This window comes from Uranotaenia lowii, chromosome 2 (assembly GCF_029784155.1).
Source record: "Uranotaenia lowii strain MFRU-FL chromosome 2, ASM2978415v1, whole genome shotgun sequence".
NCBI lineage: Eukaryota > Metazoa > Arthropoda > Insecta > Diptera > Culicidae > Uranotaenia > Uranotaenia lowii.
Window position 1 is genome coordinate 69,679,380 of NC_073692.1, and position 25,298 is coordinate 69,704,677.

General features: G+C 35.1%; 2 protein-coding genes across 2 annotated transcripts; both read left to right on the forward strand.

The window, feature by feature from the left end:
• The first annotated feature begins 2,695 nt into the window (after nucleotides 1-2,695).
• Nucleotides 2,696-17,279, forward strand: LOC129748442 (trypsin-1-like). The gene is made up of 2 exons (XM_055743067.1): nucleotides 2,696-3,674; nucleotides 16,820-17,279. Exons 1-2 carry the CDS (start codon nucleotides 3,141-3,143, stop codon nucleotides 17,114-17,116), a joined length of 831 nt encoding a protein of 276 aa, XP_055599042.1. The 5' UTR covers nucleotides 2,696-3,140; the 3' UTR covers nucleotides 17,117-17,279.
• Nucleotides 17,280-20,755: 3,476 nt separating this feature from the next.
• On the forward strand, nucleotides 20,756-25,271 carry LOC129744259 (leucine--tRNA ligase, cytoplasmic). The gene is made up of 5 exons (XM_055736691.1): nucleotides 20,756-20,960; nucleotides 21,045-21,845; nucleotides 21,898-23,084; nucleotides 23,575-24,923; nucleotides 24,981-25,271. Exons 1-5 carry the CDS (start codon nucleotides 20,958-20,960, stop codon nucleotides 25,187-25,189), a joined length of 3,549 nt encoding a protein of 1,182 aa, XP_055592666.1. The 5' UTR covers nucleotides 20,756-20,957; the 3' UTR covers nucleotides 25,190-25,271.
• The last annotated feature ends 27 nt before the right edge of the window (nucleotides 25,272-25,298 follow it).

Genomic DNA, 25,298 nt, shown 5'->3' on the forward strand with positions numbered 1-25,298 from the left:
TCATTTTTGTCATTTTTGTCATTTTTGTCATTTTTGTCATTTTTGTCATTTTTGTCATTTTTGTCATTTTTGTCATTTTTGTCATTTTTGTCATTTTTGTCATTTTTGTCATTTTTGTCATTTTTGTCATTTTTGTCATTTTTGTCATTTTTGTCATTTTTGTCATTTTTGTCATTTTTGTCATTTTTGTCATTTTTGTCATTTTTGTCATTTTTGTCATTTTTGTCATTTTTGTCATTTTTGTCATTTTTGTCATTTTTGTCATTTTTGTCATTTTTGTCATTTTTATCATTTTTATCATTTTTATCATTTTTATCATTTTTATCATTTTTTTCATTTTTGTCATTTTTTTCATTTTTGTCATTTTTGTCATTTTTGTCATTTTTGTCATTTTTGTCATTTTTGTCATTTTTGTCATTTTTGTCATTTTTGCCATTTTTGTCATTTTTGTCATTTTTGTCATTTTTGTCATTTTTGTCATTTTTGTCATTTTTGTCATTTTTGTCATTTTTGTCATTTTTGTCATTTTTGTCATTTTTGTCATTTTTGTCATTTTTGTCATTTTTGTCATTTTTGTCATTTTTGTCATTTTTGTCATTTTTGTCATTTTTGTCATTTTTGTCATTTTTGTCATTTTTGTCATTTTTGTCATTTTTGTCATTTTTGTCATTTTTGTCATTTTTGTCATTTTTGTCATTTTTGTCATTTTTGTCATTTTTGTCATTTTTGTCATTTTTGTCATTTTTGTCATTTTTGTCATTTTTGTCATTTTTGTCATTTTTGTCGTTTTTGTCGTTTTTGTCATTTTTGTCATTTTTGTCATTTTTGTCATTTTTGTCATTTTTGTCATTTTTGTCATTTTTGTCATTTTTGTCATTTTTGTCATTTTTGTCATTTTTGTCATTTTTGTCATTTTTGTCATTTTTGTCATTTTTGTCATTTTTGTCATTTTTGTCATTTTTGTCATTTTTGTCATTTTTGTCATTTTTGTCATTTTTGTCATTTTTGTCATTTTTGTCATTTTTGTCATTTTTGTCATTTTTGTCATTTTTGTCATTTTTGTCATTTTTATCGTTGTCAGCTTGATTATTCAATGGCTGTCTGCTATTTTTGTTGTAATTATAGATTTTGAACTTCTGTCTTTCCATGGTAACTACCAAAAATCTTACTCTGTTATTTTGACTTTTTTTAGAAAAACCCTTAATCAAACAAAACCTTCAACGAAATTTAAGCGAATTCACATGCATGAATCTGCAAGAATGTGCCAGAACAAATCGAAACCTACTTTATTAATTGTGCAATGTATAACAGGAGATTTTCAGCATTGAAAAAGGTTTCTGGAAAATCACTCTCTAAGAAAGTAAAATTTGTACTTTCGCACTGGTCGGTGGATTGATGAGAGAAATTTGTTTTGCCTCATACACTCCTAAAAGTTCAAATTTACTCTTGTTAACTTTATTCAAAAATTCTACAAAAATTACTGATGAGCTTTGGACCAAGACGATGCTTTTCAGATTCCAGGGTTTGGGAAATTCAACAATGACTCCGAATCGATATGCTGTTTTGGTAAATTTAATACGATCATTCCTTCTTAGTGATTCTATTGTTCTTACGATATACCTTCTTAAATGTTTGCTGGGATGTTTGAAGAAGTTTGAATTGCCTATCTATTTTATGTATTGAGAAGAATTTTTTTTTTCTATGTTTATGAAGAATAGGTACCTAAATATTTATTCAAAAAACTTGTAAGAGATAAAATTTTATCTTTCAGCTGATCGACACACAGTTTCACTAAAATCCTAGGCTGATTTTACTTTTAATTTTAGCGTCTTTTTAATTGTCTTTTTGGTTGTTATTAAAGTGCTCTTTAAATAAATTTCAAAGTACCGTAAAAATTGTAGGAATGGCAAGGATTTCAGAATATGTTCATTTCCTGCTGTTCGCTGGTTTCAAAATTAGGAATACAAGTAACACCTAGTTTAAAACAAAAATAAATAAAATAAAGCGAATTAAATGATAAAAATAACAAAAATGAGTTAAATGATAATCATTGTCTCAAAATAAGGACAAAAATTGCAGTCCTGGAAAGTCGATTTTTGGTCAAATTTTTTTTTTCGTAATAGATCTCGACGTTCTATGCTTTCGATAGAGATTGGGAGATAATATAAGATCTGCGATCTAGAGCCTACCTAGATGGAACCAGTTCATTTCAGGTAATATAACGCCATGCAAGCAAATTCTATTTGCTCTAAAAAATATCTACTGCTTCACTTTTGTTTCCGTGATATATTTGGTAAACAAGTTTGTTGTAAACACTCCATATAAATAAATTTTCACTCTGATTACATATCAATTCATTTTTATTCCCTGCACGTGGGAAACAAATAGCCATTATCATAAGTCTGCGGAAATCGTCGAAATCCTCGCTTTAGTGATTCCCGGTACCTATTGGTTGTAGACGAAGAGACAGTGTGGAAGCTGCAAGGCTGTCGTATGCATAATTCGTTCTAATGGCAGACATTAGCCTAGGCATCAAGTGAACAGTAGAATAGTTACGACGAGTGTAGACAACGCAGCGTTACACATTTGATGAGCGGGAAACCACTTTCCCATGATCCGCTAATTTGGTTATTTTCCCTAGACCTAATGCGGATTGTTAAAACCGAGTCTCAGTTTGTTTTGAGTCGTTCGACTCGATATAACTGGCAAAGTTCGTTTTATTGTAGGCGCAAACGTTCGTTTAGAAGGGTTGTAAAGCGTGCGCCAGCAAACTAAACCCACGCGAATTGTAGTGAACCATAACTAGTCAATAACTGAGTCATTTAGCTGGAATACTAAGTTTAAGGCTTTTCAGCCTGATACTGATTGAAAGATCCTGGATGATTGATCGATTTACCGCTTATATCCGGTAAGAGACAGTAATCGCGCGATTGATATTTGTTACGGAACGATAACGATGTTTCAAAGATAAGAACAATCAACGATGAAAATCAAAGAGGATAATTCTTATTTATCAATTCCGTACAAGAGGTTTGATTATTGATATCAAGTATAAAAGCACAAGTCTGAGTGATTGTGCCTGTTAGTTTTGAATAATTGATTCAGTGCAATAGGATTCTAGTACTTATCTAAGGTGAAAGATGGCCCGGTGTCTTTATTCTTTCCTGTGCGTCGCACTTTTTCTCGTGAGCTGTAGTGCTCTACCGGATCCCAAAAAAGTTCGCGCTCGCTCTCGCCCTCGTTACGAGACTGCTCCAACAACTCCTTCAGTGCCAGGAGCTCCACGAATCGTCGGAGGATTCCAGATTGACATTTCCGATGCTCCGTACCAAATTTCGTTGCAATCTTTCGGAAGTCACATTTGTGGTGGATCCATCATCGCCAGAAAATGGATTCTAACGGCAGCCCACTGTACCGATGGAAGAACCGTTTTCAGCCTTCGAATCCGAGTCGGTTCCAGCAGACATGCCCGAGGTGGTGTGCTGATGAGAATCAAGAGAATTATACAGCATCCGGAGTACGACGATAGCACAATCGACTACGATTATTCGCTGCTGGAGCTGGCAAACAACATAGCCCTTTCGAAAAACGCTCAACCGGTCGCACTTCCGGAACAGGATGAATCCTATATGGATGATACGCTGTGTAAAATTTCCGGCTGGGGTCTTACTCAGGTAAGCTTTTATGCTTTGAAAATAACAAATTAAGTTTTCATTCTTCAGAACACTAAAAATGATAGGTCTAAATATTTAAAGTTTAAAAAAAAGAATAGGAAAATATGAATTATACCATATTAAATATGAAATACCTATGTATTCTGATTCAGAATTCGAATTCTTGATTCATTTTCGAAATTTGGCCTCTGATGTCGGCCTCCAAATTATGCATTCTGAATTGAGAATTATGCATTCTAAGTTCTGCTTTCTGATGCTGGTTCCAAATAACTAATTGTAAATTTCGGTTTTAAATTCTAAATTCTGAATTCTGAAATTCTGTTCTAAACACTGATTCTCAGTCTTATGCGTATTCTGTCTAAAACGAAAGCTTTTCAAGAGTATATTCTGCCACTCATGTATCTTACTGATTTAAAATTTTTTACAGGTTGGACTCGATTACTACGTATACTCGATAATCAGGTTTACCGATTATCCGTAGGGGAGAATGGGGATACTTGATCCATTTTTTCTTATTTTCATCATTTTTTTTTTAACTTTTGCAAATGACAGCGTCTAATTTCAAGTTTATATGCTGCAAAAGTTAGATCGTTACATGATCCCGTAGATGAACTAGAAGCGTTTTCGTGGGACTAAAAACTGATATTTTGAAAGTTAAATGAGACTTGATGCTTTATTAAAGGAGACTTGATCCTTCAATCAGGGTGCCCTATGCTTTGACAAAAATCATGCAAAATCTAAAGGTTAAAGTTCCATTGACTTTTTTGGTCAAATTAGGTTTCATTTCACAATTTATAAGTGCCAGACAAAAAGAATTCTAAAAGGTTTTTTTCTACCCTAAAATGATTGCATACTTAAAGGCGCAATTTTCTTACTTTTAGATAAAAGCACTTTTTTGAGTCCTTTTACTAGATAAATATAAGTCATTGGATTAATACTAATAAAATCAAGATTGGGAATAATAAATATCCATTTCGAAGAAAAATATATCTTTTCAGACTCCAGGGATCAAGTGAACCCATAACATAGTTACACATATGTACATTTTGGTAAACTTTTTCTTAATAAAATTGAGAGTTTACTGTTGCTTTGATTGGCAGTTAAGTATAACTGATTGACATATTGAAATATATCTATATTGTTATTATTTTTTTTTTTTGTGTGTGGGAAACATGTTAAAGTGATAAAAAAAGATCTTCAAGTCACAATTTCTTAGATTTTTCAAACAAAGTGCAATAACTCAAACAAATTTTTATTGTGATCACAGGTTTGTTATTTTGTACTGTTTGACTTTTTTTTCTAGAACATTTGATCTATGAAGCTCTTGGGATCAAAGGGGTGCAAGTGCCTTAATGATAGCTTCGCGCTTCTAAGTTGTGAAGGTGCTCGATTTTTCATATGTTTTTCGAATTCGAGCAATTTTAATTCAATCAAAAAAGTGTTAAAAAAAAAACAATCTGAGTTTTGCACCAGATGTACATTGAAACATGAAGAATCGTTAGGTATACATAACTCAATTTTGTTGATTTTGGCTCTGGCACCCCTCTGATACTGAAGGCCTCCTACGTAAGACATTCCAGTTTCGAGATATAGCCAAGGAATCAAGTATCTTAGCAGTCTTAGATACTTGAATCTAAGTACAAGTAGGCTAAATGATCTCGAGTTGAGCTAGCCGAAATCTGATCTTGAGCGGAACTATTTAAGGGAAAACTGTACAAGACGCACCAGCGGGGTAAGATGGTAATTTCATTATTTTTCAAAAATATCCCAATTAATGGCTACGAATGAAGTTTTTATTTGTTTTTTTTTTTTGCGGCAAACAAGCTTCTCTATCATGTCTTAGGTGAAAATTTCATCAAAACTACTTAAATTATTAGAAACAGAAGGTTAACTCGAATCAGCGTGAAACTTGTAATTTTTCATGATTATCATTTAATGTTTAAGGCAAACCAGACTGCGCAGATTTACAAAATTTCAGCTTTTCTTTTTTCCAATCCAGCCCCTTCGGATGACTATAATAATTTTTTTATATTTCATTTAATTTTCACTAAATTCAAATAAAAATAATCATATCAAAATTGGGGCAGAGAGTTCTGGTCTGGTACGCTGTGACAATAATTTACATTAATTTTTGGTTCTATTCGAACTTCATTTAAGTACATCTTTTCTGTCCCTAAAACCGACATAAGAAAAATAGAAAGGTGCTGCATACATTCAGGGGTAAAAACTGGCATAAGGCAGCGCACGTACCGGTTGGTTTTGGAAGCTATGATTTCTACTCAAGATCAAAAATGATTCCACTCAATATCATATTTCAAATTTAAAAACTACGCAATTAATTTATACTTGATGGAAAACTCGTTACAAATCCCGTATAATGCTTTTTAATGAGTTTAACTACCATTTTAGTTATTAAGAATCAATTCATAACGTCAGCAAGATTGGTGAAAATTGCAGCAGAAAAGGAGTATGTTTTTCAAGCTGCTAAACATATTATTTCATTCCATAAAGTTTAGCAAAAATGACAAAGCTTGTATGAAAAAAATTTGAAAAAGTGCCGAGAACTTATGAAGTTTAGTCATAAATAATTTCAGAATTAGAATCAATCTTAATTGCCGTTACTTTTCGAATTTTAAGAAACTCTCATTGAAAGAGGTTGTTCTTGAATTTGAAATTTCAATTAAAAACGATCTAACATACAAAAATATTAATAATTTTCACGATAAATTTCTTCGATTCTGCTAAGTGTAGCAAAGCACACCAGGTCAGAAATTTTATAATACATAAGGATTCAATTGGTAGTATAGTGTTGAAAACCTATCCGATTTACTTGTGGTTGATGTTAACACTCGAGCTCGAACTCAAGGAAATCGGTTCGGGAAATAATTGTTTTATCAACTGAGCTAAATACCTAATGTTTCCATAATTTTAAAATAAAGAGTTTTGTAGTTGTTTAGATCTGGGGTGAGCGACTTTTTGAAGCAACGGGACAAATTGAATTTTAAATCTTTTTAGCGGGCCGCACTCAAAATAATATTTATGATTTAATAGTTTGCAGAGCATAACGTCATTTATAACGACAAATTTGTGACGATAAAAAGGGAAAATAAAACGAATTCACGTTTCAAAAGGAAACAAAAATTTAACACCATTTTTTTTAATACAAGGTGAATAATACCAGCCAAAATTGAACAGGTATCTGTATAACTAAATCTAGGTCATTTTTTAATAGTTTAAATTTTTTTCATCGACTTGAACTTTTTCACTGATTTTTCTTACAATCAGAGACATTGTTTGTTTGAAACGAAAATTCTGAATTCGAAAAAGGTTTGAGTCCTTTTCTAGAAAAAAAAAAAACTGTTTTTGGTTAAAACTGATGCTACTATTCGTCATCACTTCAGTTTAAAATGGAATTATGGAGCTTAATCTCAGCGAAAACTTTGAATGAGAAAAACATTTTTTTTAACACACTGTCTTCCTATCGTGCGATGTCGAATCGTTATCGAAATTTGATTAACTGATTAACTGGTTAATCGCCGCTAAACAAATTTGTAGATTTAAAATTCTTTTCCTGTGCCTATTTTCGAAAAGTTTTTTCACTATTCAAATTTTGTTCTCGAAGATCAGATTTTTTTTACAAACGGTAAAAAACTCTTTTTTTTTGCTATTCAATCACACAAAAAATCACAATGTCACAGATTTTTAGCAAACTTTGTCAAAGTTACAGTTTTCATTCTCGATTCTAGAATTTTTTTTACAGACTTCATGGATTTTCATGAATTAAATTTAGACACCACTGGTATAAGCTTTTCAAAGCTTATTCATGAAAATGTTATGACTAAAGTATTGTCGATTGGCTATTTTTCAAAGTTTTTGGGTCAAATCACAGAATTACAAATATTTCTTTTTGACGAGAATTCACAATTGTCGGAGAATTAGATGTTTAGGCAAAAAAGTTTCATTTTCAATTAATTTTTCTTTATAATAGATCATCGAAGTTCGAAAAAATGGTGGATTTTCACCACTAAAATTTGCAAAACTTTAAAATTAGTTCAAAGTTTTCCATGAAAATGTTCAAGTCAGTGCATTTTAAGCTCCTCATTACAATAAAAAGATCAATACACAATTTTTTATACAAAAACACAATCTTTTATTGGCATTTTAGTAAACTGAGTTAACAATCATGAATTAATGTTAATTGTTCTACATAAGAATTGTATATGGTAAACCGGTTGGATTGAAATCATGACAATCAGTTGAACACTCAATATCTACCAGCAAGACCTTTTTGAAGTTGATATTTTCTTCATTTTTTAAACGCTTTAGCTTCAAGGCGACATTGCATTCATTAATAAATTAAGAAAAAAACCTTGATGCAATCTTCAAAGGACAAAAAAACTCCATTACATAGTCAAATAGAGGCTACAACAAATCAGAAATGAAATTGGAATTCGATTCCGATTTAAAACGTGCTTTTCTTTGAAATTCCTACCATTCTCACATAAATTTTCGATACAATCGTTTTTGTGACGTCACAAAAAAATCCAATATGGCTCTCGACACTACCTTATTTAGATATTCCTTGATCGTTCTCCCAGTCTTTATTATTCAAAAGTTTAAAAACCCCTTGCATATGGATTATTTTTCCTATTTTTTAGGTATTTGAGTGCTAACAGAACAAGTCATTTATCCAAATTTAATCTATATATATAAAAATGAATGTGTGTCTGTCTGTCTGTTCCCTATAGACTCGGAAACTACTGAACCAATCACCGTCAAAATTGGCATCTGAAGGTTTTTGGGCCCGGAGATGGTTTCTGTAATAGTTACAAACCGCTCCGACTTAAGGGAGAGGGGGCTCCTATACAAAATTTGTAGTTTTTCGAAACAAATTAAAGTCATGGCATCCATTTTCTCTATTTTTTTTTCCTTGGGGCAGTTTGTTTTTCGTCTCCATGGTCAAGGCGTCGCGAGAGGATAGTAACCATGGCATAGCATACTGATCAGTGGGAATATTTTGGCGCGTATTTCTCAACCAAGCATTTTCTCAATGCAAGGGGTGGCGATATGAACTCTTGATGTAATTTTTTTTTCAACTTAATTCATAGCTCATTTGTACAGCACCATGTTATGAATGACGCCTAGATGTGACCCAGATTGTCATTTTGAAGATCGAATAAAACATATAAATTTTTTTTGCCAATTTAGATCGTGTTAATGTAGGAAGCATTTGTTGTCTAAAAATATAAATTTAGTACTGATTCTAATGAAATAATGATACCCAAGTAACAATTTTAGTTTTATAAGAATCTACAAGAGATCTATAAAACCTCGCCTGAAATCAACACCAAATTTCATAAGTTCCTTCAAAACATTTATAAAACGCTTATATATACAAAAAGGCCCACCTACAGGAGGTTTTCCAGACAGGAATTAAAATACTTTATAAAACCATGGGAATATATAAGGCCTTTACCAAAAACTCTTCTAAGACCATGAATTCTCGTGATAGAAAAAAACTTCTTGATTGAATCAATTCTCTCCAATAGATGGTTTAAAAATGTTTATAACAAATCAAATCATTGTGACTTAATGTTTTTATATTTTCTCTATCCAATAATCAAAACTCTAAAGTTACATTAGATTTTTTCAAGTTCTTCTCGCATAAAGATATTGCGCTTCTGATTTTATCGATTAATTTTTTGAAAAACTAGCAATGAAAATGCGCCCCACATTAAACCTTCGAAATTAACTAAAACAAATCAATTAATTTTCTTGATAATAGCATTCCGTTTTGTGAAAATGTATTTTTCCTTGTTTTCTTCGTCATAATTTGATTTAACATTCTGCGAAATTAATATTTTTCTTCAAAATACTGTAAAAAATTACTTTTAACGCAATAACATTCAATAAAAAAAAATATTTTTTTTACATTTTCCCTTTAAAAAATGGGGAATGAACAATAATTCCTATTTGATTTATAAAAGTCAGTTATAAAACTAGATTGTCTAGATAAATTCCTTTTCTGGAATAATTGGACTTGGTTAAATCCCTTATGCATCTTATAGAACATTTTATCTACATTTTTTCTTGAAGAAAACCATATCCGGAGAAATTTGTTGGCTATAAAACTATTATGTTTTATGCAAAGCTTCCTTTTTTAAGGTTATTTGACGTTTAACTAGAGCGTACAGAAGAACCCAGATGGGTTTTGGTGATTTATCCGGGAAAATAATATACCAAAGTCCAGCCCGTTACTACGGCAAACCGGTTACTCATTTCGGACAAGTGAAGCTGAACGAACTCGGATCTTGGATTGTGCGCCGCGAAAAGAGTCCCAAAGCCGAAGCCGGGACTGTGGTCACTCGCGCCTTGTGGCGATGATAGCACAAATAGTGGCCACCAAAGCGGATGGGATCCGCTCTGTTTTTGAAGGCCATCGTTTAAAGAATGGTTTTACGGTACTACGGTAAACTGAAGCATCATCGGAACAACAAGTACCTCTAAAAAGGAAGAAATGGAGCACAGGAATGGACCAGTGAATGTGGGTGCTGTGGAGTCGATGTGTTATGTAAGATCAAGAACGTCACAGCCTTCCGGCGGGCATTTTCGATTCAAAACATGCTTGATGGAATCAATGTTAGCCATAATTGAAAACGAACGAACTCCCTAAAAGTTAGATTATACATTTTGTAACTGGTGTGAAGATAAAAAAGGAAATATTGACAATAAATTTTACAATATATCAAAATGCAAAAAGTTTGTTTACATTCTGTTTGGCGTTGTACATTTTTTTCTTGACGAAGACCTCATACGGAGTTATTTGCTACCTATAAAACTATTAAGTTTTATTCAAAGCTTTCTTTCTTAAAAAGGGTTATTTAATGGTATTTTAAAAGACAATTTGTAATACTATTAAACTATAAGGTTTTAATTGGGACTTTTTATATTCATAAGGGTTATTTAAGGGTATTTTGACTGTCAATTTGTAATACTATTAAACTATTAGGTTATAATCAAAGTTTTCTTTCTTTATAAGGGTCACAGTCAATTTGTACTATATAAAAGCAATTATGATTTTATTCGGAAGATATTTCAGATTTCATAAGGAAGTGTGGAAATGGTTTTATAGAACTCTTGAAATCTCTTACAAAAACATCAAAAGAAACATAATTGACACTTTTGTAAAAAGTTTTATAAAGGTTTTGTAGCTATCTTGAAGAACGTTTTTATAGAGTTCTTATCGAAATACCTTAAAGGATAACAAAGACTTTTTGAATCTTTTATAAAACAACCTCATTTGCTTACAAAGCCTATTGGAATTTAAATTGTTACTTGGGATAGGACACTTTGGGGACAATTGAAAAAAAAAATACAGAAAGTAAAGAATTTACGTAGATACAATCTTTTAACCCATTTCGCCAACAAAGTTATTTTACAATCATATTGATAACAGAAATATGAATAAGATGTTTTACAGAGGTAAATCGCAAACATTTTGTTGAACATGAAAAAAAAAGTACTTAACTGAAGTTTTATCAAGCGCTATTCAAATTTAAAGAAGATAAAAAAAAAACCCGATCCGACACATGAGCTGATCAAGAGCCTCTTCTTTAAATTAGATAAGATAGAACTGACGTGTGCATAAGAGAAAGGTATCAGTGAAATAAACTAATTTTTATTGAACAAAAGTGAGGGAATTCATTTTCCGAAAGAATTTTCATTCAAGGAACACTAGAGCATGTTCAAACGTCCAAGTTTTCTTTGTTACAAAAAAAAAAAAATGTTTTCTTCTAGAAATGGTTACTTCAGCCTAAATACACAACTGAAACGAATTTAGAAATGAAAATGGGAGCTTTTTATTTTAAATAATTCTTTAAAAAAATATCGTACTTTTTGTTAACATACCAATTCCAGTACGTACTTAACATGAAAAGTGTTTTTGTGTTACATGGCTGCGTAAAAGAGACTTTTGATCCACATCTTTTTTAAAAAGTGAGACATTAGAACTGATATTCAACTGGAAGCAAAATTTTTATGAGAAATTTTTAATAAACCCCTACAGTTTTAAAAAAATATTCCCTCCTGACAACTCACACGGTGGGGCAAGAGCAAATATCGAACTTTTAAGAAATTCATCCTTTGATTCAATATGTTGGAAAGACCAGAAGGGGTATTCTGAGTTTTGATGCGTTGATTCCGAAAACTGAAGCGGATATTTAAAATTCTTAAATGTCTTTGGTAATGAAGGTCATTTGCTTTGAACAGCATTCGTTAAAAGTGGAGTAACAAACATAAATTTATACTGCAGCAATAATGCAGATATAAATATCAATGAAATTTGACAAAACAAACAAACAGATATACGTATCAAATCCATTTTAAAGCCATTACTCTGACGCATCTGAAAATAAGCTTTGCATTATACTTGCCCCAATAAACGGGGAAAATGTTAACTTAGAAATTTGTTTTTGCCAACATTTTTGAATATTTGACTTTCAAAGAGAAAATAAAAAACGCTGAAAATCTATTTCGTGTTGCAACTGATGTTTTTTTTTAAATATTTAAATTGTTTGCTTTAATAAATTTATTTAAAAAAAAAAGAAATTTGCATTGCATAAAATCGATAATTTTCATACCATGACAAGAGCTGTTTGGGAAAACTTCAAGTTGTAATGTCTCATGTCCACGAAATTGACATATGGCGAAACTTTTTTTTAACATAATTTTGCGCAAAAAGGATAGATATTCAAACTGCTGGGAGAGGATGGTGAAAAACGCCGTTTGAAAGTGGTTATTTAAAATCCTTTTCATCGTTTTATTTCAAATTTCTATAGCTTATTTTTTCAACAACAAAAAATACGCCATCTAAAGCAAATCAGGAGCTGTAGGTGATCATAATACAGGATATAAGGAATATACTCAAAAAAAACTGTCCCGATTCACGCGTTTGATCGATTTTCGAAATTCTATTTCCATAAAGTACAATATGCAATAAATTCCAACATGCGAATCTTTTTCTTTCAATTTGAAATTTATGTAAACTCGAGCCGGGTAAATCAGCCTATCTTCTTCAAGCAGTGGGGGACAAAATTGGAAAAGATCGGGGAGCTCTCATGTAAGTTTAAGATAAAGAGCTTTTCAAAGAAGGAGCCATATTTTATGAAAGGATTTGTTTTGCGCACGGATATTTGGCATAACTCAAGAATAGATGTGACAAATGTTTTTATGGAAGTTCCTAACTTCCCACTTTGGGAAAAAACAAGGTTGAGAATCCATAAATTTTGACATTATTTAAGTCATTATGAAGCTTTAAAAACAGAGTACAAATTTCAGATCTTGAAAAACAAATTAGAGATCAAGTTTCAGTATTTAATGTATACCATCTTTGAATTGCAATTCGGAACTCCAGCTGCCGCTCTTATTTCAAAGTTGTTGGTTCTGAGCTATGATGAGGTTTAATTTTAAAAAAAATGCTTACAAAAATCTAAATTTGAATAATTTTTTACAAATTACATTTATTTTTGGAAGGTGTTGCAAAGCACACCGGGTCCGCTAGTGAAGTAATAAAAATTTTGGAAAAAAATAATTTGTTGAGAATATTCATCATAAAACTTGATCTTTGCTTGAATCCGTTTCATGGATTTGAATTTGAAAGTGGTAGTTAAATAGTGATGCGCGAGCGCTCAAGAGCCGCTCATTTGAACCGGTTCTTTAAAAAGAACGAACGACCCGTGGCTCTTAAAAAAAGAGCCGCGGTTCAAAAATGAACCGTGACCCGCCGCTCAACACCGATTGAAATATTTAACCGCTACAATATGCAAGAGCGGAAAGTGGAGAGCCGTCCGTTCTTCGAATCAAACGAGTCCGGGTTCGTTCGTTCTTTCCAAAAGAGCCGGTTCAAATAAACAGCTCTTGGTTGCTCTCCCATCACCAAACAAGCAATACACAAACTGAAGAGCGGAGAACAGCAGAAATCCGTTCGTTCGCTCTCCCGAACCAAAAGAACCGAGGTGGGTGGTGGGTGGTTAAAAAAGAGCTACAGGACGGCTCGAAAAAAAAACCGAACAGAGCGTCCGAGCCGAGCCGTTTATTTGATCAAATTGAACGGCTCTCCATACTCCGCTCTTGCCGTTCAGATTGTGAACCAGAGTTGAGCGAGTTGCGGTTCTTTTTTGAGCGGTTCTTTTTTGAGCGGTTCTTTTTTGAGCCGTTCTTTTTCGAGCCGTTCTTTTGTGAGCCGTTTTTCGACTCTTTTTTGAACCACCACCCAGCACGGTTCCTTTGGTTCGAGAGAACGATCGAACGGCTTTCTGCTGTTCTTCGCTCCTCAGTCTATGTTACCTGTGATTTGATGGGCGAAGAACCAAAAGCTGCTAATTTGCTGCTAATCAACACACAAAAGAGGGATGCGCTGGAGTCTTTGATTTTTCAGCCATATCTCGTGCTCCGTATACGTATTCGTATACAAAATTAACAAAATTCAGACACTCGAAAAATGTGAGCCTATAATGTAATTTTAACTTTAATTTGGCTAATGTGAGAAAGCTGCTAAAGTGTGCTAGAGATAAATGAACGAAAATTGAGGACTCCAGCGGACATGTTTCTGTGTAATTGAACATGTTTTTTTTATAACATTAAACATTAATCCCGAGTTTATATTCGTAGTAGAAGTTTAATACGTAATGTTGCTTTGAATTTAGCACTTTTAAAAAAAGTTATTTATAGTTTTCATTAAAATACTAGATATTTTAAAATATTAATTACAATTTCATAATATTTATTCAATGTTCAAAAATAGTTATGGAGTGAGTATGTCCACGTGGACATGACTCAAACTCCTACCCCCCTCTACATGTAAATTTCCAAACCACCCTCCCCTCCCCCCACCCCCTTCCCTTAGGTTCACCACGTGGTATGTGAACGGGTCCAGTGTTAGCCGCGTGACACGGTTCATTTTTGAGCCGTTCAAATGAACCGGCTCATTGAATTGAGCGAACGGCTCTGAGCCGCTCATTGAAATGAGCCGTTTTGCCCACCCCTATAGTTAAATGAATAGAAAAAATTGTAAACTGAACAAAACAAAAACTTCAATACCTATAACGTTTCACCAATGCTTAAGATTGCTGTGGAGTCCCGGTTCTGGACCCTATTGAGGTCCAAATCCAGACTGCCGCACAACTGACTTGATTGCTGACTAGACTCTGCATAGGTCAGTTGCGCTAGCGATTGCTCTACATCGTTGGTTGAGTTTGGCTCGTGTATAATCTGTATGGTGAGAGCGCAAAGACAACTTATATCAAGATGCCACAATTGCATCTATGATTTTAAAATAAATACAATAAGAAAATTTAGAAAAAAAATCACAATCTGATGGTTTTGGGGCAAATTCAAATACAAACAATCGATTTGATAAGGTAACTGAAAGATCTTTTCTTTTAAATTGGTATGGACCAGCATTAAAAAATGATTTACAATTTATCATAAATGTCATCATAAATCACAATCTAATCATAAACCACCTGAGTTACCAACTAATAAAAAAAACATTTTTAGTCAAAAACTTAAGTGTTCTTCATTTTCAGTAATTGGCATTTTTTTGCACAAAATTCAACAAATGTGTTTTGATAAGAATGGAATAAGGATTCAAATGCAACTTGAATTTTGAGATGATCGGATTTCAATTTCAAGTGCAGTTTTTGGAAAATGTTTAAACTTTAAGCTATGTTTAAGTCATATACAGTAAACGTATACATTTTGCCCAATGAGTCCGAGAGATTTAGCTCACATACTTTCGAATGTTATCAAAAGAAATGCAATATGTCATAAGATGGCCGAGATGTGGTTGCAAAAAATGTTCATGTTTTCGAGGCGGTGATCCCAAACTTATAGCCGGCAGTGTGAGTAGATCAGAAAATGATCAAACGCATTGAATTTGACTTCAAGTTCCTAATTTTTAACTCATAATTCAGATTTTATAACAAGAATTTAACTTTGCGAAGAGACGGAATATAACTTCACGGAAAGATTTCAATTGAGTTCAGAAGAATTCTGCATCACAAAAAATAGCTAATTTAAAAACTTCCTCGTGACTTTTATCAGAAACTTCTCTTATAGTAATTTGAATTTCTTGTTCTTCCCATAGGTAGATATTAATGAATTAGTTCTAAAGCTACACGGAAAAAAATTGAGTGGTTATCCCAAAGACGCTGTCATGATAATTTTACCATTTCAGCGCTATAGTATTTTCAACCATGAAAAGTTTAACATCGATTTTGTAAAAGTGCGCATGAAACAATATTGAAATTACTATGTACCTGGTAATTTTCGATAACTCTCAATGTTTGTTGTCGAAAATACTATGATCATGATAATTTCATCATAATTTCTATTACAACTAGCGTCCGCATAGTAATTTAGACATTGTGGCACCAATTCATATCAACAAAATACTACGCACATGGTACTTTTGAGAACAAAACATTATTGACTCAAAAACATCAGTGCGTATGATAATTTTACCATGCAAAACATTCTTGTTGTTTACACTAATTCAGGATCATTAATCATCCAACCCGTGAGTAAAAAAACTAATTTTCAGCTGCTTTAAAGTTTCATAACTTTGAAAATCTTTCCAGAGCATCGGGAGAACACACTAACATTGACCGACGTTTGTCGGAAGTGTGAATTTTAATGTTTCAAATAATGTCATAATACATGCATGCAAATAAACAAACAAACATACATAGTAATTTTACTATTTAAATCAAGCTCCTCGCGCCTCCTAATTTTTATCATAACACATACTAGTTTCATCATGGAACATATTAATTTTACTAGGGACGAAGTAGGACAATGCATCATTTCATTGACAATTTTACTAAAACGCAGTCGAATTTACTATGCGCAGCCAAATTGAACACATAGTAAAATTTCTATGCGTACGGTATTATAAACAACAAAACATATTTGACTCAAAAATATGGTTGCCTGTTGTTCATTTAAACCACGGATTTAGTAATTCTACTATGCTTTTTTTTTTGTGTATAAGGTTGAGATACCTGTACAATGTAGTATCCCATGTATACAATGCTAAACATATTTCGAATGCATATGATCTCCTAATATTGTTATTTTAATTACAGAGCCCCACGGAAGCTCGCTCCAGCCTCCGGGCCGCATACGTGCCCACCTACAACCACGCCAAATGTGACGAAGCGTACGCCAGCTACGGAGGCATCACCGATCAGATGCTGTGCGCCGGATACGAGATGGGCGGAAAGGACGCCTGCCAGGGTGATTCCGGTGGTCCTCTGGTGGCCGAGGGCAAACTGCTCGGTGTCGTATCGTGGGGCATCGGTTGCGCACAGCCAAACTACCCCGGAGTGTACGCCCGAGTGTCTGCAGTTCGTGACTGGATCCACAGCAACAGTGGCGTGTGACGAGTTGAACTGATCAACGAGATCTCATATCTCAAAGAACGACCAACGACCACACGGTTCTTATAGCCTCATCAAAAGACCTCAAGCTTGATCGTAAACGGATAGCGTTTCAAAGGACTATTCATTATTCAATAAACTATTAGCTATACATACCCGCCATAAATCATTTATCGTTCAAAACAATTATTCGAATTGGAAGAAAATGCCTATGTTGAGATAGTCGGAAAGAGATTATTATATTCAACTGACAACTTATAAAGTCGTGCTTATTTAATTTGCTGTATCACTTGTCTGTATACATCGAAAATGTTCATCGAGCATATTTTCGCTCAGCTTACAATCCTTCATTCATTAAATCGAACTTTCAAATTAAAAATTAAATTAAAGAAAAAAACTAAGTTGACGCTTGAAAAGAAAATATTGATTTAGGGAAAAAAATATAATCGATGCTCCACCACTTGCCTAACAATAAGTCACAGTAGAAGCCTGCTTAACCGAACTCCAGTGTTTGTGAGCTCCCTCGTTGTCCCAGCCATCAGGTTGACACAAGATCCATATTTTACTCGAGCTTTTCGCCCGCATGCTAAGAAAAAGGATGTACAATAGAACCAGACTTCCCCGAGGTAGTCCGGGGAGGGACCACCTCGGATAAGTGAAACGTCGGATTAAACGAAATACATCACGGAAAATAATAAAAAGGTAAAATTTACCGAGACAGCAAAGGTGAATGCTCGCAAAAGCCAAAAAGGTAACTTCTACCTATTCGAGGTGAAACTCACCTCACAGCGAGGTAAAATATACCTGAAACGAAGAATGAAAAAAGGTACAATTCACCGAGAAAAAATGTGAATCCAAAAAAGGTAAATTTCACCTCGTAGCGAGGTGAAGTTCACCTGAATTGAGCTGAATCAAAAAGTATAATCCACCTAGAAAGAAAGGTAAATCCAAATAAGGTAAAACTTACCTCGTAGCGAGGTGAAGTTGACCTGGATTGATCAAAACAAAACGGTACAAATCATCTCGAAAAAAAGTAAATATTTGACGAATTCGTTTATTGAGGTTAAGCTGTTTTGCCGTTTAGGAACAAGTTCTGCTTCGTGCACAATATGTGAAACTCGGAACAAAATGGTAAGTGTTTTCTTAGATTTCATTTAGTTGTGCTGGTTCTCTTCATAATACTTTGCTTTTGTTTCAGATCGGCCCACAGAGCTTCGTGTTGTATTCCCGTCAGCCTTCAGATATTATTCCGGACAAGCCGGACCTGACAAGCTTGGCGAACAAAGGACTTGCCTCAACAATTTTTAAAGAACACGGTGATATATCTCAAAAATAAATATAAGGTAACAGTCCCTATTTATTTCAAATAAATGCCAATTTTTTTCATGAATTGTGTTTTTTTTAAAATTAATTATTATTGAAGAAACCAATCAAACAAACAAGCATTTACCTTTTAAATCAGTGAATGGGAAAACGGTATTATTTACTATTTTGCTAGGTGAATGAGAAAATGGTAAAATCTACCTTTTTGCTAGGTGAATTGAAAAAAAGGTAAAATTTACCTTTTTGCTAGGTGAATGAAAAAAAGGTAAAATTTACCTCGAAAGAGGGATGGAAAAAATTCACCTCGCAAAAAGGTAAATTTTACCTTTTTTTAATTTCCGTGATTGACAAACCCTATCCTTTTGCTCTGGTATTGCATACCATCCAGGCGCATTGCTCGGTTCCTACATTGATTTTATATTTCTATTAATCGCCGTTTCTCACAAGTTTAGACTTTTAACTTGCCGAAAACGTCGATTTTATAGCTTAACTATATATCGCGATGATTAAACACATTTTGACATGGATTTTGAATGAAATGTTGGCTCGGATACGTGGAAGCTCGGATAATCGGAGCTGGGAAAAGCGAGGTTCTACTGTACATATATCGTGGTATCTGAGGTGGCACCGAGATATTTCAATTCAATCAAATACTGTAAATGTCTTGGAGGTTAGGTTACTACCAAGACAATTATAAAATTTTGCTGAAAATATTCTTGAACTATACCTAAATTTAGTGCATATGGATAACTGTTTGCATACTCAAAGGCGCTTATTGCACTCAGTGTTTATAACGACTAGAAATGCATGTTGATTTAAACAAAATTTTTTAATATTTTGTTGTAAGCTGTATTTCTTTCGTAGTTTTTGCATAAACAACTTCATAAAATGGAAGAAATACGTTGGAGTACATTTGGTAAAATTTCTCAAAAAGAAGAGTACTTTCATTTCTCGATCGAAAAATAGTACATGTACTTTTAAAAGAGTACGTAAGATGATAAACTGTTTTATTACATATTCGTTTGATGTTCTCATCATTAAACTACAAATTCAAATATGATTAAGATATTTTTTAAATCAGGACAGTTCAGGACATTTTAAAGACCAGATTTAAAAAATCAGGACAATTCGAGAGTTTTGAAAACTCAGAACGGTTTCTCGAAAATCCTGAAAAATCAAAACACTTCTGGAACCTCTGATTCGAAAAGCAGCGTCTTTTCTCGTAAACGTACCAAGAAAAAACTGCACAAGTGTTTAACTCTTACATTCCTCCTAGACACAATGCGCAATAGATTTTTCCTGAGAAGGAAACTCTCTTCATCAGCGGATGTGATAGCTCTCGCTAACTTTTATGTGTTGACAATCTCACTCTTGATTGCAGTTCGATTTATCTCTCTCCGCACAGTTTGGGGGAGCAGGCGAAAAAAAAATTGCACGCTATTTCACAGGCGAGTCGATCTGAGAAGTTTTGCCGTCCATGAATCAATTAGCTTGTTTTTTTCTCTTAAACTCTTGAAATGCTCGTCAGAGACTCTAACTACTGAACAAGTTTGTGAAGATGAGCCACGCAATTAGGAAAAATATGTTCAACAAGGTTTCAAAAATTATAAAAATGACAAAAAATAACAACTGGCAGAAGTGACAGAAGTAACACTGCAAACATGATATAAATTCTATAATTCAAAAAAATTGTTGAAAAAACAAAACAATAACAAAAATTACCAAAATGATAAAAATTACAAAAATAACAAAAAAATCAAATATTTAAGAAGTTCAAATGACCAAAAATACAATAATTTTTTTTAAATAAATTATAAAAATTACACAACTTACCAATAATCTAAAGTTACAAAAATTTACAAAATTGAAAAGTTCACAATAGTTATGAAAACTAAAAAAAAAGCCAATAAGGAGGGAACAAATATCAAACTCTTCTTTTGTCACAACTACATAACATAAGCTTTTGTCAAATTTGTTCCAATATGTTGAGAATTTGAATTATCAAATATTATTATTAACTTGGTCATCTTTGTTATTTTTGTAATTTTGTTCTATTTTGTAATTTTTGTTTTTTTTTAAATATTTTTGTTTTTGAAGTTTTTGTCGTTTTTTGACCAATTTTGATTAATTTTATTTTGTGTTTCAAATATAAAAAAAATTGAATTTGAAATTTTCAAAGCCACGCTAATATAATTCTGCACTGTAACAAAAAAATTTTCGAAAAAAATCGCTTCCCAATTTCTGTGAATAACGCTGTGTATTTTTTTCAGTGCAGCCAGTCTACAACAAAATTCGAGTTCATTGAACGGTTGATATGTCACAACAAACCGATCGACGTGTTTTTTCGTTTGTCGTTTTGTTCGCCGGTTTGGTCACTTTTGCGGTCGATTTTGGAAATCCCATGCGGATGCAAAAATTGTTCAGATTTCTTCGGATTTAACGGAGGTGAAGAAGTTTGTTGTCTTTATTCAATCGTGATCGAAGATTTCTCATAGTCGGTCTGTTATAATTACTAAGGATCATGGTGAGTAATGGGAAAAATGATGCAACTCTGATTCGAGGTGATGTGTCTGCAATATGGAAATTATGCTGATTTTTTTTCTCTTAGGCGGCCGAACGAAAGGGAACTTTTAAGGTGGAATACCTGCAAAAGATCGAACGGGATATGCAGGCTCGATGGGAGGAACAGAAAATTCACGAGAGCGATGCATCTACCAGTCCGAAAAAATCCGAGGACGAGAAGTTTATGGTGACGTTTCCGTTTCCGTACATGAATGGTAGACTGCATCTGGGACATACGTTTTCCCTGTCGAAGGCCGAGTTTGGGGTGCGCTATCAGCGCCTGAAGGGTAAAAGAGTTTTGTTTCCTTTCGGGTTCCACTGTACCGGAATGCCGATTAAGGCATGTGCGGATAAGTTGAAACGGGAGATGGAAACGTTCGGATGCCCTCCGGTCTTTCCGGTTACTGAAGAAGAAGTTGTGGCGGAAGAGAAAGACGTGATCCCGAAGGATAAAAACAAGGGTAAGAAAAGTAAGGCCACGGCTAAGGCTGGCGGTGCCAAATATCAGTGGCAGATTATGCAAAGTCTGGGACTGCAGGATGAGGATATCAAAAAGTTTGCTGATACTGATCATTGGTTGGAATACTTTCCGCCGTTGGCAATCCAAGATCTCAAGTCAATCGGATGCCACATTGATTGGAGGCGAACTTTCATAACGACCGATGCCAACCCGTACTTCGATTCGTTCGTCCGTTGGCAGTTTAACCATCTGAAGACACGGGGCAAGATTATGTATGGAAAGCGGCACACGATTTTCTCGCCCAAAGACGGGCAACCGTGTATGGATCACGATCGTTCCTCTGGCGAAGGTGTGGGACCACAGGAGTATACGCTCATTAAGATGAAGGTAGTAAGCTAAATAATTTTGCAATTATGGTTCTAAGTGGAATGTTTTTTAGGTAACCGGAAAGCTTCCAGCAAAATTGGCTTCGGTAAAGGCTCCGGTCTATTTGGTCTGCGGTACCCTGCGTCCGGAAACTATGTATGGCCAAACTAATTGCTGGGTTCACCCGGACATCAAGTATATCGCTTTCGAAACCACTCGAAACGGAGAGGTGTGGATTGCTACTAGACGAGCCGCTCGAAATATGGCTTATCAGGGCTTCACGGCCACCGAAGGGGTGGTTAAAGAAGTGGCCGAACTCACTGGTCAGGAAATTATGGGATTGGCGCTGTCAGCTCCCTTGACTCCGAATAAGGTTATCTACACCCTTCCGATGCTTTCGATCAAGGAAGACAAAGGTACCGGTGTGGTCACCTCGGTTCCATCTGATTCACCGGACGATTACGCGGCTTTGGTGGACTTGCAAAAGAAGCAACCGTTCCGTGAAAAGTACGGAATAACTGATGAGATGGTGCTGCCATTTAAACCTATTCCGATTATCGAAGTTCCAGGTTTGGGAAATTTGAGCGCTGTCACTGCATACGATCAGTTTAAGATTCAGAGTCAGAATGACCGTGATAAACTGATCGAGGCAAAGGAGCTGGTGTATTTGAAGGGATTCTATGATGGCATTCTGCTAGTTGGGGAGCACGCTGGCAAGAAAGTTCAAGATGTCAAGAAAGATCTAAAGAAATATCTAGTAGATCGTAACGAGGCTGATGTTTACTACGAGCCAGAGAAGACGATCATGTCCCGATCGGGAGACGTCTGCGTTGTGGCCCTTTGTAATCAGTGGTATTTGAACTATGGTGAACCTACCTGGCAAAAGACCACAACCGACCATTTGAGAACGATGGAACTGTATCACGAAGAGGTGGCCCGCAATTTCGAGAACTGTCTGGACTGGCTCCACGAGTATGCTTGCTCTCGAACCTACGGTCTGGGAACGAAACTGCCTTGGGATGAGCAGTGGCTGATTGAGTCGCTTTCGGATTCCACTATCTATAATGCGTTCTATACGGTGGTACATTTGCTGCAAGGAGGTTCGTTCCGCGGGGAAAAACCGAGCCCACTAGGAATTAAACCAGCCGATATGACCCCGGCTGTGTGGGACTATATTTTCTTTGCTGACGCTAAACTGCCCGCTGGCAGTAAGATCAAGAAGGAACATCTGGAAAGGATGAAGCGAGAATTCAATTATTGGTAAGACTTTTGTTGAATGATAACCTGTTTGTTGAACTAAGTGTTAACCCAAAATAGTCATTCCAAAATTAAGTCAAATGCATGAGACCATGAGCACTGAGACATAAGACAGAAAATCGCGCGATCTGAGAACTGATACCTGAGAACTTCTATAAGATATGAGACCTGAGCCCTGAAACTTGAGACTTGGAACACCAAACCTGAGTTATGAGAAAGACAAATACCTGAAAAGATTTGACATTTTATTATTTCTCAGATCTCATGTCTAAGGTAAAGGTTTTAGATCTCATGTCTCAAGTTTCATGTCTTAGACTTTATGTTTCGTGTCTGAATTGGTTTTCAGCGATAAGCAAGTTTTTTTACCCGCTTATTGCACAACTTTTTTCAACTTAAAAAAATCCAGATTTCTAGTAAAATTTTACACGTTTATCTCATCTCAATTTATTGAATTGTAATTTTATCATAATTTTTTTCTCATTCATTCCAACAGGTACCCGGTAGACCTGCGAGTTTCGGGAAAAGATCTCATCCAAAATCATTTGACGTTCTATCTCTACAACCATGTGGCGATTTGGCCCAACGAACCTAGCAAGTGGCCCCGGGGCGTCCGTTGCAATGGGCATTTGTTGCTGAACTCTGCCAAAATGTCCAAGTCGGAAGGCAACTTTTTGACACTGTATGAGGCGATTGTCAAATTCAGCGCCGACGGAACGCGTCTGTGCTTAGCTGATGCCGGAGACAGTATCGAGGATGCTAACTTCGTTGAGAGTTCGGCCGATGCTGGAATTCTGAGATTGTACACTTTCATCGAATGGGTAAAGGAAACACTGGCTTCGAAGGCTGCTTTGAGAAAAGGCAAACAAGATGATTTCAACGATGCCGTTTTTCTAAGCGAAATGAACCTAAAGACGAAGGAAACGGATGAATACTACAAGAAGATGTTGTACAAGGAAGCTCTACGTACAGGGTTCTTCGAATTTCAATCTGCCAGGGACAAGTATAGAGAGCTGTGCGGCGCAGATGGAATGCACGTGGATTTGGTTCTTGAATTCATTCGCCGACAGGCCCTACTGATTGCTCCCATTTGTCCCCATGTAGCCGAATACGTTTGGGAATTGCTCGGAAACAAATCCAGTATCATGAAAGCATCTTGGCCTCAAGTTGGAACTATCGACGAAAAGAAAATCAAATGTTCAGCGTACCTGATGGATGCTGCTCACTCGTTCCGCGTCAATCTGAAGAGTGCATCGCAAACGAAAACCAAGGGCGGAAAAGCTCTTCCTCCAGCGCCCGCTCTGAAACCTAGTGACGGTATTATTTGGGTCGCAAAAACTTTCCCTCCTTGGCAATCGTGCGTACTCGATACAATGCGGGGGCTGTTCGAAAAGAACAAAGGTTTCCCCGATAACAAAATCATCGCCGTGGAACTTGGCAAAAAGGAAATCCTCAAGAAGTACATGAAGCGAGTGATGCCTTTCGCTCAGATGGTACGGGAACGTGTTGAGTCTTCGGGAGGACCTGGCAAAAGTGCTATGGATGTGACACTCGACTTCGATGAACGCGAGGTTCTCGAGAAAAATCTCGAATATCTCAAAAGTACCCTGGAGGTGGAATCGCTCAGCATCCGTTTCACTGATGAACCGGACGCTCCGGAAAAGATGAAGGAAGAAGTGCGTCCCGGCGTGCCGTACATCGTCTTTAGCGTGAAACCATTTGTGGCCGTTGTTCTGGAAAATCCCATCGAGCGATCCGGACTGTTTACGGTGAATATTCATCTGTCCGATGGGGACACCTTGACCAGTCTGAAAGAGAAGCTAGCCAAGCAAATCGGATTCAAAGGTAAATCATTGATTTTCGACTTTTTTCAAAGAAACTTTATCGACCTTTTTTCCACAGCTGATATTCGAACTCTGGAAATTTTGAGATTCGAGGACCCGATCATGGGTCCCCGGAAGATCCCAAACTTCCAGGACTATCGCAGCGGTAAAACCAGCCTGGAGGAGGGTTCTTTCAAGGTGGATGTTGAGAAGAAGCAGGTATTTCTCAGCAACGGAAAGGTTCAGAACCATAATATCGGAACCAGCTTCATCTATGTTATCAATTAAACTTAACCGGTATCGTTGAACGATTTTTGGTGGAGAGTTGCTAAATAAACATAAAAATGTCTTATTTAAATGATAATATTAATTTTTTTTCTAAGTTGTTTCTTTAATG

Coding starts and splice junctions, on each gene's coding strand:
- LOC129744259 (XM_055736691.1), top strand. Junction 21,846..21,897: donor ATACGCTCATTAAGATGAAG/GTAGTAAGCTAA, acceptor AATGTTTTTTAG/GTAACCGGAAAGCTTCCAGC. Junction 24,924..24,980: donor CAAGCAAATCGGATTCAAAG/GTAAATCATTGA, acceptor TTTTTTCCACAG/CTGATATTCGAACTCTGGAA.
- LOC129748442 (XM_055743067.1), top strand. CDS start 3,141: ATGGCCCGGTGTCTTTATTCTTTCCTGTGCGTCGCACTTTTTCTCGTG. Junction 3,675..16,819: donor CCGGCTGGGGTCTTACTCAG/GTAAGCTTTTAT, acceptor TTTTAATTACAG/AGCCCCACGGAAGCTCGCTC.